Genomic DNA, 15,910 nt, shown 5'->3' with positions numbered 1-15,910 from the left:
CCTTTGTTGCAGCTCTTGAGGATTGATAAAGTGATTATAGTTGTAGAGGTGCCTGGCATTGGTGGAAGAAGTGTGAAAGTCTTGGGCTATATAGATGATGTGACTGTTGTGTGTTCATCTCAGGCTGGTCTGACGAGGGCAAAAGTTCAGGTTGAGTGTTTTTGTATGGCAAGTGGCTTTAGAGTGACTTGAGATAAATATGCCGTGAAAGCTTTTGGTTTGTGGAGCAAATTAGAGTTGAGTGGATGGCCTGTGCAGAAAGAGGCAATTGAAGTATTGGGTATACAGTTTGGTGAGTATTTGAAAGAGTATGATAGCTGGAATAAAGTGTGTGAGAAAGTTAAGAAGAAGATTAATTCTTTGAGAAGACTGAGTATGGAAGGCAAGGTACTTGTGGCAAAGGCTGTGTTGATTCCAGTTATTTTTTTCTTGTCCCATATGATAGTTTGAGGAAGATTGTGAAAAACAAATTCTGTTTATGTAGAATTCACGAATGGAGAGTCGGGAGAAAATTCTGTGTGCAAAAGAGAAGGTTGGAAGAAATATGACTGAGATTAAATGTTTTTTTATTAATTAATTATGTAAGTTTGTGCGTGTGCATAAGTAGGAAGAATAATGTTGCTGGGTGTATGGTTAGATATGTGGCTGGCAGTGTCTTGATTAGGTTTCATTGGATTGTGTGGGATAATAGGTGTCCAGTGTGTTTAAATGCTCCTTGATTTTATGGTCTAGTGTGTTCAGAAATATGGTCTGAAGGTGTGTCCACAGAATTATGGTGTGTAAGTAGAAAAGTGATGGTTTTGTTGCATGAGAAAGAAGAAGTGCAGTTGATTGGGGTTTTGTCTCAGCAGCAGAGTGTGTATATTTGGAAGAAAGTGAATGATAAGGTTTAAGTGAATAAATAGAAGTATGTGGCATGGATGGCATTGCAGGGGTGTCTGCCAATGCATGAGTTTCAGCAAAAAAGAAGTTTGGTTCAGAATACATGTTGTCCAAGGGCCGTTATGGGGCAATGAGAGTGTGGTGCATGTGTTATGGAGTTGTGAGCACGCAAGAGAAGTATGGAAACCATTTGGGAAAATGATTATGGGTATGACAGGGATGCAGTTGGTGACATTTGATATGATGATGTATGGTTTATGTGAAGTGGATAAAGATAAAGGGACATGAAACCCTAAAAATGTCTAAGAACATACAATTTTAAACAAATTTTCAGTTTACTTCTATTATAAACATTGCTTTATTCTCTTATTTGTACCATTTGTTGAAGGAGCAGTAATGCACTACTGGGTTATAATTGAACACATGGGTGAGCCAATGACAATCGGTATATGTATGCAGCCACCAATCAGCAGCTGGAACCTAGGATCTTTGCTGCTCCTAGGAGCTTTCCTAGATAAACCTTTCAGTAAAGGATAACAAGAGAAGAAAGCAAGTTAAATTATAGAAGTAAATTGGAAAGTTGTTTAAAATTGTATGCTCTGTCTAAATGAGGAATATATATTTAAGACTTTACTATCCCTTTAAGGCAAGCATGTTTTGGTTGTTGGACACTCTCTCTCTTTCTGCATGTTGCAACTGTCAATATTGTGTAGGTTTCCTTTGTGTTTTTATATTTAATTGATGGTGATGACATATTTAGTATAGTTTGTTTTTTTGTTGGACCCATTTGATCATCCTCAAAATGGGCTGTGACTGTTGTTGGGTCAGAGCATGCACAGATTGGTAGCCAAAATATTTGATGCGCTGCAGAATCTGTTGGCGCTCTACAAATAACCGATAATAATAATAATAATAATAATAATAATAATGATGATATCGCTTGCACTGTGATTATTCCAATGTTGAAAAAGGCATATCAGGAACCAAAAAATACTATAAAAAAGCATTGAATCAACCCCAACATATCCTAATAAACCATGGTGTGCATACTAGCGTATTCATATTATTTTTTAAATATACAGTAACAATTTTCAGTAAATCCTTTATATTATAGAGAATATATTTTAGGATAATATTAGCTATCATGAAATACTGAAAACACAGAAACGGATAACATAATAAATAAACCAATGAGGCAAAATAAACTACATTTATAAGGTTGATGGAGACAAAGCTTATATTATAATCATTGTATGAATAATAAAGAGATTACTGAAGAGGAAAGGCTAAGTGACCTTTAAATGAAAAAACATTTATACTTTCAGAAAAGCAGAGGAACTTCTTTTATCCAAGTTCCTGCTTAACTTAACCACAGTTTTTATCTGTTTATCAATTTAGCATAAAGTTCTGTTTTTGTTTTTTACAGGGACAAAACTCTTCTTGCTTTTGTGTAAAAAAATGTTCATAATCCTTAAAGAAGCCAAAAAGTAAACTCTGTAACCTAGGTTTTCTTCAAAATGCTGCAAATCATTAGTTTATTTAGGCAATTAGCAGAATTTTGAAGAAAACATATATTACAAAATTTACTTTTCAGCATCTATAGGGAGCGTGGGACATGTATATTTTTTACACTAAAGCAAGGAGTGTTTAATGTCCCTTTAATGAAGAAACACCATTACAATCTAAGGGGCCGATTTAACAAGGGCCGAATGGCCCTGAATATAACTGTTACCCTGCGAGCCTTCATGCTTGCCAGAAACAGGAGTTAAGAAGCAGTGGTCTTAAGACCGCTGCTCCTTAACTCGTCCTCTGCCTCTGAGGCGGCGGACAGCAATCCGCCCAATCTCATACAATCGGGTTGATTGACACTACCTGCTAGCGGCCGATTGGCCGTGAATCTGCAGGGGGTGGCATTGCACAAAAGTTCACTAGAACTGCTTGTGCAATGTTAGTGGACAATAACAGAGAACTAAATGGTGGTTTTCCTCTCTCTAAATATCATTTTTTTATTTATTTTTTATGTACAGTTTTTTTTCTCATGGTGTTAAATGTCAACCCACTTGTACTGTACATTAAAAAATAAATAAATAACACATCAGCACATTAGGCTTAGCTTCCCCCATGGCAGATCATATTCCTATTGATTCTAATGGTTTGGCATTCCAGCCTCCAATTGGCTCTTTTATCCTTAGCCTTCTTTTGAAAAAAATGTCTAAAAGCAGGGGCCCAGGCAAAGCTTTCAGAAATAGGTAATGCATTAATGTGAACCCTTAAAGTAAAAAAAAAAAGTAAAAAAAAATTAATAAAATGTAACTGCGTTCTTAAAGGTATCACAAAAATATATTGTACCTCCATTCAGTTAAATGTATTGCTATTATTCAAATAAATAAATAAAATTATGTGAAAAAGTATAATTTGACTTCTTGCGTGGATCAATCCTCAGCACTGGGGCTAGAAAACAAATCTCTATTTTTGTATCCCCATAAAGCAGATTCACCTTTTTACTCCACTAAACACATGTCGCTCCACACCAACCCAACATCTACAAGTACCCCCCTAAAAAAAAATACTATAAAAATTGCCCTGAAAAGTGCATTTCAATGGGTATTTCCCTTAGAGGGGCATTTAGCTCCTAATCTAAAAACAAAAAAAAACAAAAAAAAAATCCTAAAACTAAGCCCCAAAGATGGTTCTCACATTTAGCCATCATTCAGCAAGTGCTACCCAGGTTCTGAACCAAAAATGGGCTGATTCCTAAGCTTAGATTACTGCTTTTCAAATAAAGATAGCAAGAAAACAAAGAAAATTGTAAATTAGAAAGTTGCTTAAAATTGCATGCTGTATCTGAATCTTTGAAGAAATTGGGTTTAGCATCCCTTTATGTTTGTAAAGTATTGTGGTCAACCCCATAGTTATATATAAGCAATAGTGCAATAATAAAATACTCTTACACATTAGAGCATTTATTTGTCCCTTCTATATCCCATTAAATAGTGCTGACATATGTAAAGTATGATGTATATTTATTTTTCAATTTGCAGTATTTATAAAATGTCCTCACTGGCTTTCTTGTTTGTATTGGTAGAGCAGAAATAGTAAGTTTCTTATGACACTTATCAGATCATTAGTTAGGCCTCATCCTGAGTATTGTTTGCAGTTCTTAAGGTCTTATCTACAGAAGGAAAAAATAAAACTTACCTGGAAAGGCTACATTTGTTTAACTTAGAAGAGAGAAGGGAAATAGGTGATATGATAGTAACTTTCAAGTATATTAAGGGGCTTAGTAAAGCTGAGGCTGTGAGTATTCTTCATGAAAAGAACAGTTCCAAAAGAAGGGGTCATGGTCTCAAGCTGATGGGTAGTAGCTTCAGGTGTACTTTGTGGAAGCACTTCTTCACAGAAAGGGTTGTTGATTCATGGAGTAAGCTTCCTTTAGAGGTGGTAATGACAAACAATGTGGGAGACTTCAAGAATACCTGGCAAAAGACTATCCTACTAACTAGATAAGTTTACAATTTTAGGACATTTTGGACAAATTTGTTGGGCTTATGGTTCTTATCTGGCATCAAAATCTATGTTTCTGAATGAAAAAGAAATGTTAAAGTGACCTATAATTATTTTCATTCAATGGGGCCGAATCAGGTCCGCAAGACCTCGCTGAATGCGGAGAGCAATACGCTCTCAAGAGCTGCTGGTGCAACGCTGCCCCCTGCTGACTCGCGGCCAATCGGCCGCCAGCAGGAAGGTGTCAATCAACCCGATCGGGTTGATTTGTGGCGATTCCTGTCCGCCTCATCAGAGCAGGCGGACAGGGTTATGGAGCAGACCGCTGCTTCATAACTGCTGTTTCTGGCGAGTCTTCACGGCCCTTCAAGCTCCACTCGGAGCTTGATAAATGGGCCTCTATGTCACCAAATAGATCTATAGGTCTCAAGATAAATTACCTTTTTGAAACTCTTATTTAATAAGTAATTTAGACATTAGCTTTACTTTACAACAAACTGAACAGCACATTCTAAAAGAAAGTCCTTTTAGTGAGTAAGGAGAAGGATTTTGCCTAAACTTCCCCAAAGCTTTATTTATTTTCCATACATATAATTGTTGTTTTGATCTAACAGGATCTTCACAAGGAAATGGCCAGATCCCGCAGAGTGTAACCACCGTCAGCACCACATTCTCTGAGGCCTGGAAACGAGGCGAGACAGCCAAGGTATTATATTTTTTTAAATATTATTTAATGTTTTTTAATGATTTCTAGATTAGGGAACAAAACACAGAACTGTGTCACATTTAGTGTTACAAATAATGAAGATACATTAGCAGGTAAAGTATTTTAATATACAAACTATGGCACTGTTACATCAAATAAAAATAGACTTTTCTTTAAAGAGTACAGGCTACTCCAGCCCTGTCCCATTATTGCAGCCTGTGGTGATCTACTCTTGAGTCCATTCAAACACGTTGTCATATACAGTATGTACCTTTTAAAAATTAAACATTTTTTGAATATTTATATGAATTAATTTTTTATCATATATATAGATAAGCGTAACACTTTATTTTTTAATGTATTTATGTTGTGTTTGGTGCATATTTTTTATAACTCTTACACTTTACACTAGGGGGCCGAATTATCAAGCTCTGAATAGAGCTTAATGCCCCTGTTTCTGCGCGATATATACACACACACACACACACACATGCGTACACTCACACACAGATACACACACACACATGCGTACACACACACACAGATACACACACGCGTACACTCACACACAGATACACACACGCGTACACTCACACACAGATACACATACACACACATGCATGCACACACACATACAGATACACACACACGCACACACACATACAGATACACACACACACATACACACACAGATACACATACACACACAGATACACAAACTCACACAAATAAATATATATATATATATATATATATATATATATATATATATATATATATATATATATATAAAGGTTTATTTGCTTATTTGGCTCAAATCATAAAGAATTGAACATAAAAAAATAAAGTTTAATCACATTAAACCCCCAGTCTTACCTCTCTCCAGATCCACCTCTATTGTACATGATGGTACTTTTATAAAGTATGCAACATATATCTTCAATCTTGTGATTATTTGAAGGTTGAGAGGTTTGGACAATCTTTTATTTTTTATGTTTTGACCATTTACCACTACTTAAAGGGACACTAAACCCAAAATGTGTCTTTCATGATTCAGAAAGAGAATACAAATTTAAACAACTTTCCAATTTACTTCTATTGTTTATTTTGCTTCATTTTTTAGATATCCTTAGTTTAAGAAAAAGCAATGCACATGGGTGAGCCAATCACATGAGGCAGCAACCAATCAGCAGCTACTGAGCCTATCTAGATATGCTTTTCAGCAAAGAATATCAAAAGAATTAAACAAATTAGATAATAGAAGTATAATTAGAAAGTTATTTACAATTGCATGCTCTTTCTATTTCCCGAAAGAAAATAATTGGGTTACATGTCCCTTTAATAAGGGCTAGATTTTGAGTGTAGCGCTATTTAGTGCTCCCAATTGAGCATTAAAGGGACAGACAACACCAGAATTTTTTTGGTTTAAAAAGAAAGATAATCCCTTTATTACCCATTCCCCAATTTTGCACAACCAACACAGTTATATTAATACACTTTTTACCTCTGTGATTACCTTGTATCCAAGACTCTGCAGACTACCCCCTTATTTCAGTTCTTTTGACAGACTTGCATTTTAGCCAATCAGTGCTCACTCCAGGGTAACTTCACGTGCAGGAACACATGAACTAATATCCTCTAGTGGTCAAAATGCATTCAGATTAGAGGCAGTCTTCAAGATCTAAGAAATTAGCATATGAACCTCCTAGGTTTAGCTTTTAACTAAGATTACTAAGAGAACAAAACAAAATTGGTGATAAAAGCAAATTGGAAAGTTGTTTAAAATTACATTCCCTATTTAAATCATGAAAGGTTTTTTGGACTTGACTGTCCCTTTAACTTCACTAGACAGAGACTTTGTGCATCGGGTTGCGCTCGTATTACAAGTTAAAAGTAAAATGTTTGGGCTAGAGCGAAAACCAGATGCAAAAATTTGCAAACGCGCATCGTGTTTCAAGATTTCGATTTTAACACGTCCGGTTAGCGCACATGAAAACTTAGTAATCTTAGGGCACGTTATTGAAAAATTACATATAAAAAAAATTACAAAAAAAATATTCAAAATTATTAAACCTACTTTAAAATATAGATATATTCTATGGAATTTTTAGAATATTTTACAATATGTTTAATATTTTTTTTTATATATTTTATATGTAATATTCAATAACGTGCCTTAAGATTACTAAGTTTTCATATGCGCTAACCCAACCATGGTAAAATGCATATACATACCTATATATCAGTAGGAATAGATATACAGGTATATAGATATATGTATTTATAATAAAGGAACATTGGAATGTAAAATATGTAGAGTAAATATACAGTAAAACAAAAACATTTATATACATATACATATTTTAGACATGTGTATTTATGTATCTCTATGTTAAAGCCCTTTGCATACATTGTTTCTAACATCTGAGCCCTCAAATCTCTGAACCCTTATAACTTTTTAATGTTTTTTAAAAAAAAATAACTTTTATCAGATAGTTATTATGAGTGTAAGTGTACTTTTCAATGTATTTTTGATGTGCTTTCTACCACATTTTTGTCTTGCGTAACATTTAACCGGAGCTCTGAAGTCAAGATAACCCGGCGCACAGTAAATTTGAATGCGTTCAAGAAAACGTGTTTACTTTCAACTTATAATAACCGCGTTATGTCAGACATGCACAAAGAACTGTGAAATACCCCTAATCGCTTGCACGCATCAGTAAGCGTGACACTCATAATGTAGCCCTAAATTAGGAAGTATCCATTTCTACATTTAAAATGCTACTATTTAAAATGTATAAAGTGGTGATAAGAACATTCAAAGAGAAATAATATCCAAACCTTCAGCGCTTTAGAAATACATTTCAGGCTTGTTTTCTTATAACTTGAAAAACGTATGAATCATATAGGCCAGTGACTATTATTTTTATATAGCCCCAAACTGCATGATACTTATATATATATATTAGCTTTCATACATCACCTGGAAACCATCAGCAGTAATTGTGACCATAGCATTATATTATACATAAACTTTCTTTAATCAAAGAAATATTTAAAATCATACAATGCTGATTTATTATTGTAGTTTGTGATTACATGAACATGAAATAAATAGCACCATATCAATTTGATTTTGCAATCACTTTTTCTTTTTATGCTTATTTTTGTAAAGAATAAAAACTAATTAAACTCTTTGCTTAATGATGGCAAATAAACTAGTCTGAATGATAAATTACCAGACATATACAAATAATGTTATTGATAATTACTGTGTATTCATTCTTCATATACTATATATATATATATATATATATAATCTGCTCTGCACTAAATCAGATAAATAAATATATATATATATGTGCGTGTGTCATGTTATAAAAATGAATGGCTTTGCATGTCTGCATCACATTTTTGGTTATTGTATTTTATAACTTACCGAATATATCTAAACATGTTGGACTTTACGTAATCGGAAAACATTATTTAGCAGAAAGGTCTGTAGAGAGCCTGGAGATTGAACGCTGATTTTAGTGATTTGAATAGAGACTTGATCTGGTGACCTGTCAGGTTACCTGATTAGGTTCAAATTGAACTGGGTTCTGCTTCCACTGGGGTTTATCACAAGGCTTTATAAACGTTTACCAAGTAAATGGAGATATTTGCTGATAAATCATTAGATAAACTTTGCTAACGGATTGTGATAATCGTTATTGCTAGACCTGTTTTATAGCCACTATAGTCCAGGATGGATGGTTACAATACTACAGATATGCTGCAAAATTTATGTATGAAGAATGGCAATCTATTTCCTTTTATATATTTACATGTCCCGTGTCAGGTTTTTGAAAACATTGTTTCTCCAACATTGGTGTGTCCGGTCCACGGCGTCATCCTTACTTGTGGGAATATCTCTTCCCCAACAGGAAATGGCAAAGAGTCCCAGCAAAGCTGTCCATATAGTCCCTCCTAGGCTCCGCCCACTCCAGTCATTCTCTTTGCCGTTGCACAGGCAACATCTCCACGGAGATGGTTAAGAGTATGTGGTGTTTAGTTGTAGTTTTTTAATTCTACTATCAAGAGTTTGTTATTTTAAATAGTGCTGGTATGTACTATTTACTCTGAAACAGAAAGAGATGAAGAGTTCTGTTTGTGAGAGGAAGATGATTTTAGCAGACAGTAACTAAAATCGTTTGCTGTTTCCACATAGGACTGTGAGATGAAGTAACTTCAGTTGGGGGAAACAGTTAGCAGACTTTTCTGCTTAAGGTATGACTAGCCATATTTCTAACAAGACTGTGTAATGCTGGAAGGCTGTCATTTTCCCCTCATGGGGACCGGGTAAGCCATTTTCTTAGTCTCAAACAGAATAAAGGGCTTAATATGGGCTATAAAACTGGTAGACACTTTTATGGGCAAAATAGATTACTTTATTTGGGCATTTTATACATGTTTATGCTTGTAATTCACACTTATAAGCTTGGGGAACGTTTTTTTAACGTCAGGCACTTTGTTAGACAACTTTCCAGTCAGGAAGGGCCTTCCCAGTTGTAGGCTGAGCCTCATTTTCGCGCCATTAATGCGCAGTTACTTTTGAGAGCAAGACATGCAGATGCATGTGTGAGGATCTGAAAGTAGTTGGAAAAGTTCCTAGAAGGCTTCATCTGTTATCGTATTCCCCCCCTGGGTTTGGTAAAGTCGCAGCAAAGGCTGTAGCTGGGACTGTAGAGGGGTTAAAACTGTAACCGGCTCCGGTTTCTTTATTTTAAGGGTTAAAGCTCTGGAAATTGGTGTGCAATACTTTGAATGCTTTAAGACACTGTGATGAAAATTTGGTAAATTTTGAACAATTCCTTCATACTTTTTCACATATTCAGTAATAAAGTGTGCACTGTTTAAAATTTAAAGAGACAGTAACGGTTTTGTTTTAAAACGGTTTTTGTACTTTTTTGACAAGTTTAAGCCTGTTTAACATGTCTGCACCTTCAGATAAGCTATGTTCTATATGTTTGAAGATCAATGTGTGTCCCCCTTCAAAATTGTGTGATAATTGTGCCATAGCGTCCAAACAAAGTAAGGACAGTATTGCCACAGATAGTAAAGTTGCCCAAGATGATTCATCAGATGAAGGAAGTAGACATAGTTCTACATCATCTCCTTCTGTGTCTACGCAAGTTTTGCCCACGCAGGAGGCTCCTAGTACCTCTAGTGCGCCAATGCTTATTACTATGCAACAATTAACGGCAGTAATGGATAACTCCATAGCAAATATTTTATCCAAAATGCCTGCATATCAGAGAAAGCGTGATTGCTCTGTTTTAAACACTGTAGAGCAGGAGGGCGCTGATGATAATTGCTCTGTCATACCCTCACACCATCTGAAGGGGTCATGAGGGAGGTTTTGTCGGATGGGGAAATTTCAGATTCAGTTAAAATTTCTCAACAAGCAGAACCTGATGTTGTGACATTTAAATTTAAATTAGAGCATCTCCGCGCACTGCTTAAGGAGGTGTTATCTACTCTGGATGATTGTGACAACCTGGTCATTCCAGAAAAATTATGCAAGATGGACAAGTTCCTAGAGGTTCTGGTGCACCCTGACGCTTTTCCTATACCCAAGCGGGTGGCGGATATAGTGAATAAGGAGTGGGAGAAGCCCGGCATACCTTTTGTCCCCCTCCTATATTTAAGAAATTATTTCCTATGGTCGACCCAGAAAGGACTTATGGCAGACAGTCCCTAAGGTCGAGGGGGCAGTTTCTACTTTAAACAAGCGCACTACTATTCTATCGAGGATAATTGTGCTTTCAAAGATCCTATGGATAAAAAATTGGAGGGTTTGCTTAAAAAGATTTTTGTACAGCAAGGTTACCTCCTGCAACCCATTTCGTGCATTATTCCTGTCACTACAGCAGCGTGGTTCTGGTTCGAGGAACTAGAAAAGTCGCCTCAGTAGAGAGACTCCGTATGAGGAGGTTTTGGACAGAGTTCACACACTCAAGTTGGCTAATTCTTTTATTTTAGATGCCACTTTGCAACTAGCTAGATTAGCGGCGAATAATTCAGGGTTTGCAATTGTGGCGCGCAGAGCGCTTTGGCTAAAGTCTTGGTCAGCGTATGTATCTTCCAAGACAAAATTGCTTAATATCCCCCTTCAAGGGTAAGACCTCTCTTTGGGCCAGAATTGAAAGAGATTATTTCAGACATCACTGGGGGAAAGGGCCATGCCCTCCCACAAGATAGGCCTTTCAAAGCCAAGAATAAGTCTAATTTTCGTTCCTTTCGCAATTTCAGGAACGGACCGGCCTCTAACTCTGCATCCTCTAAACAAGAGGGTAATGCCTCTCAATCCAAACCAGCCTGGAAACCGGCGCAAGGCTGGAACAAGGGTAAGCAGGCCAAGAAGCCTGCTGCTGCTAACAAAACAGCATGAAGGAGTAGCCCCCGATCCGGGACCGGATCTAGTAGGGGGCAGACTCTCTCTCTTTGCTCAGGCTTGGGCAAGAGATGTTCAGGATCCCTGGACACTAGAAATAGTTTCTCAGGGTTATCTTCTGGAATTCAAGGAACTACCCCCAAGGGGAAGGTTCCACATGTCTCACTTATCCTCAACCCAAATAAAGAGACAGGCATTCTTACATTGTGTAGAAGACCTGTTAAAGATGGGAGTGATACACCCAGTTCCAACGACGGAACAAGGAATGGGATTTTACTCAAATCTGTTTGTAGTTCCCAAAAAAGAGGGAACTTTCAGACCAATTCTGGATTTAAAGATCCTAAACAAATTTCTCAGAGTACCATCGTTCAAGATGGAAACCATTCGAACGATTCTACCCACAATCCAGGAAGGTCAATTTATGACTACCGTGGATCTAAAGGATGCGTATCTACATATTCCTATCCACAAAGAACATCATCAGTTCCTAAGATTCGCCTTTCTGGACAAACATTACCAGTTTGTGGCCCTCCCATTCGGGTTAGCCACTGCTCCAAGGATTTTCACAAAGGTACTCGGATCCCTTCTAGCGGTTCTAAGACCAAGGGGCATTGCAGTAGTACCGTACTTGGACGACATTCTAATACAAGCGTTGTCTCTTTCAAAGGCAAAGGCTCACACAGACATCGTTCTGGCCTTTCTCAGATCTCACGGATAAAAGGTGAACATAGAAAAAAGTTCCCTGTCTCCGTCGACAACAGTTCCCTTCTTGGGAACAATGATAGATTCCTTAGAAATGAGGATTTTCCTGACAGAAGTCAGAAAGTCAAAACTTCTAAACGCTTGTCAAGTTCTTCATTCTATTCCTCGTCCTTCCGTAGCTCAGTGCATGGAAGTAGTAGGATTGATGGTTGCAGCAATGGACATAGTTCCTTTTGCGCGAATTCATCTAAGACCATTACAACTGTGCATGCTGAAACAGTGGAATGGGGACTATACAGACTTGTCTCCAGTGATTCAAGTAGATCAGAAGACCAGAGACTCACTCCGTTGGTGGCTAACCCTGGACCACCTGTCCCAGGGAATGAGCTTCCGCAGACCAGAGTGGGTCATTGTCACGACCGACGCCAGTCTAGTGGGCTGGGGCACGGTCTGGAAATCCCTGAAAGTTCAGGTACTATGGTCTCGGGAAGAGTCTCTTTTCCCGATAAACATTCTGGAACTGAGAGCGATATTCAATGCTCTCAGGGCTTGGCCTCAACTAGCAAAGGCCAGATTCATAAGATTCCAATCAGACAACATGACGACGGTTGCTTATATCAATCATCAGAGGGGGAACAAGGAGTTCCCTGGCGATGAAAGAAGTGACCAAAATAATAAAATGGGCAGAGGATCACTCCTGCCACCTATCTGCGATCCACATCCCAGGTGTGGAAAACTGGGAGGCGGATTATCTGAGTCGTCAGACATTCCATCCGGGGGAGTGGGAACTCCACCCGGAGAGATCTTTGCCCAGTTGACTCAATTATGGGGCATTCCAGGATATGGATCTGATGGCGTCTCGTCAGAACTTCAAGGTTCCTTGCTACGGGTCCAGATCCAGGATCCCAAGGCGACTCTAGTGGATGCACTAGTAGCGCCTTGGACCCTTCAACTAGCCCTATGTGTTTCCACCGTTTCCTCTCATTCCCAGGCTGGTAGCCAGGATCAAGCAGGAGAGGGCCTCTGTGATCTTGATAGCTCCTGCGTGGCACGCAGGACTTGGTATGCAGACCTGGTGAATATGTCATCGGTGCCACCATGGAAGCTACCTTTGAGACAGGATCTTCTTGTACAGGGTCCATTCGAACATCCAAATCTGGTCTCCCTCCAGCTGACGGCTTGGAAATTGAACGCTTGATTCTATCAAAGCGTGGGTTTTCAGATTCTGTGATATATACTCTAGTTCAAGCCAGAAAACCGGTAACTAGAAATATTTACCATAAAATATGGAAAAGATATATCTGCTGGTGTGAATCCAAGGGATTCTTATGGAATAAGATCAAAATCCCTAAGATCCTTTCCTTTCTACAAGAGGGTTTGGATAAAGGATTATCAGTGAGTTCTCTAAAGGGACAGATTTCTGCTTTATCTGTCTTATTACGCAAACGACTGGCAGCTGTGCCAGATGTTCAAGCATTTGTTCAGGCTCTGGTTAGGATCAAGCCTGTTTACAGACCTTTGACTCCTCCCTGGAGTTTAAATCTAGTTCTTTCAGTTCTTCAAGGGGTTCCGTTTGAACCTCTACATTCCATAGATATTAAGTTGTTATCTTGGAAAGTTTTGTTTTTGGTTGCTATTTCTTCTGCTAGAAGAGTTTCTGAGTTATCTGCTCTGCAGTGTTCTCCGCCATATCTGGTGTTCCATGCAGATAAGGTTGTTTTGCGTACTAAGCCTGGTTTTCTTCCAAAGGTTGTTTCTAACAAAAATATTAACCAGGAGATAGTTGTTCCTTCTTTGTGTCCGAATCCAGTTTCAAAGAAGGAACGTTTGTTACACAATTTAGACGTAGTCCGTGCTCTAAAATTCTATTTAGAAGCTACAAAAGAGTTCAGACAAACTTCTTCTCTGTTTGTCGTCTATTCTGGTAAAAGGAGAGGTCAAAAAGCGACTTCTACCTCTCTTTCTTTTTGGCTTAAAAGCATCATCCGATTGGCTTACGAGACTGCCGGACGGCAACCTCCAGAAAGAATCACAGCTCACTCCACTAGGGCTGTGGCTTCCACATGGGCCTTCAAGAACGAGGCTTCTGTTGATCAGATATGTAAGGCAGCGACTTGGTCTTCCCTACACACTTTTGCCAAATTTTACAAATTTGATACTTTTGCTTCTTCAGAGGCTATTTTTGGGAGAAAGGTTTTGCAAGCCGTGGTGCCTTCTGTTTAGGTAACCTGATTTGCTCCCTCCCTTCATCCGTGTCCTAAATCTTTGGTATTGGTTCTCACAAGTAAGGATGACGCCGTGGACCGGACACACCAATGTTGGAGAAAACAGAATTTATGTTTACCTGATAAATTACTTTCTCCAACGGTGTGTCCGGTCCACGGCCCGCCCTGGTTTTTTAATCAGGTTTGATGAATTATTTTCTCTAACTACAGTCACCACGGCACCCTATAGTTTCTCCTGTTTTTTTTTCCTCCTGTCCGTCGGTCGAATGACTGGGGTGGGCGGAGCCTAGGAGGGACTATATGGACAGCTTTGCTGGGACTCTTTGCCATTTCCTGTTGGGGAAGAGATATTCCCACAAGTAAGGATGACGCCGTGGACCGGACACACCGTTGGAGAAAGTAATTTATCAGGTAAGCATAAATTCTGTTTTCATTGGCAGAAGAAATGCAATATTGTTATTCATTTAGTTATATTAGTTATCATATATAGAAAAGATCACTTGATGTGACTTGTTGTTACCATGGATACCTACAGTCCTAAACTGCTGGTAACTGTATGTGATTGAGAAATGAGATCTGATTGCTGTTTTTGCAGATGTTTGTGTGCGTGTTCACTCTTATTTTTTTGTTCTTGAAATTTCTGCAGTAGTTTTATTGTCCATCTATGAGTTTGTAGGAAAAATAACAAAAAGAAATTTGATCAATGTAAAATAAAAATGTATTACAAAAATTCACATTATTTTATTTATTCAGTTATTTATTTTTTTTGTTAAAAATCTATGTTTTTCTAAATATATTTGTAGACTATGGGCTAGATTACAAGTGGTGCAGTATTTTTTCCCCCCGTGATTGTGAAAACTCCGCTAGAGTTAAGCTTGTTGAGCTAGTCAGGTTGCGTTCATATTAGAAGTAAAAAAAATATTTTGCGCAAGCGGTAACCCGAATAGCGCAAAAATCTTAATTTAAGATTTTACGTGTGCATGCATGTATTCCCTTATAGAAATCAATGGAGAAAAAAAAAAGAACCCAATATTGCGCAAACACAATAGTATTTTTTAACTAAGGATGGTGAGGGAGGAAAAAATGGGTTGTTTAGTCAAAATTCAGGGGCTAAATCAAACTTTAATATTACTTGTAGCCCCTGAATTCCAGAACCTCAAGCAGTGATATACATCAGAATGTACAAAAATGTATGCAAAAGGACTTGCAACACAAAGAGAGACTGCGGGTTACTGGACTAGTATAATACTTGAGCCCACTTGTAATTAAGGTCAGACAAAGATAGGTCAATATGTTGATCAAATCACACAAGCATACCCATTTATACAAGATAACTTTATTGGAGAAAAAATAAAAGTCCAACTGGACTCATACTCATGCACACCCACACATACAATTAAAACTAGCTGAAACTCAGATAAAAATAATTTCCTATCAAAGAGCACTCAGATAAAT

At 37.7% G+C, this 15,910-nt stretch overlaps 1 protein-coding gene across 1 annotated transcript in view; it reads left to right on the top strand.

Annotated features, from left to right (window-relative positions):
- The window catches only part of APBB1IP (amyloid beta precursor protein binding family B member 1 interacting protein), a 352,897-nt gene that overhangs the window by 315,317 nt on the left and 21,670 nt on the right, over positions 1-15,910 (top strand). The window contains exon 13 of the mRNA XM_053713908.1: positions 5,001-5,092. Within this exon, the coding sequence (XP_053569883.1) occupies positions 5,001-5,092 (92 nt within the window). The remainder of the gene's footprint in view (positions 1-5,000; positions 5,093-15,910) is intronic.

This window comes from Bombina bombina, chromosome 5 (genome assembly GCF_027579735.1).
Source record: "Bombina bombina isolate aBomBom1 chromosome 5, aBomBom1.pri, whole genome shotgun sequence".
Taxonomy (NCBI): domain Eukaryota; kingdom Metazoa; phylum Chordata; class Amphibia; order Anura; family Bombinatoridae; genus Bombina; species Bombina bombina.
Note: the sequence above shows the minus strand (reverse complement) of the source record. Positions and strands in the feature narration are given on the sequence as shown.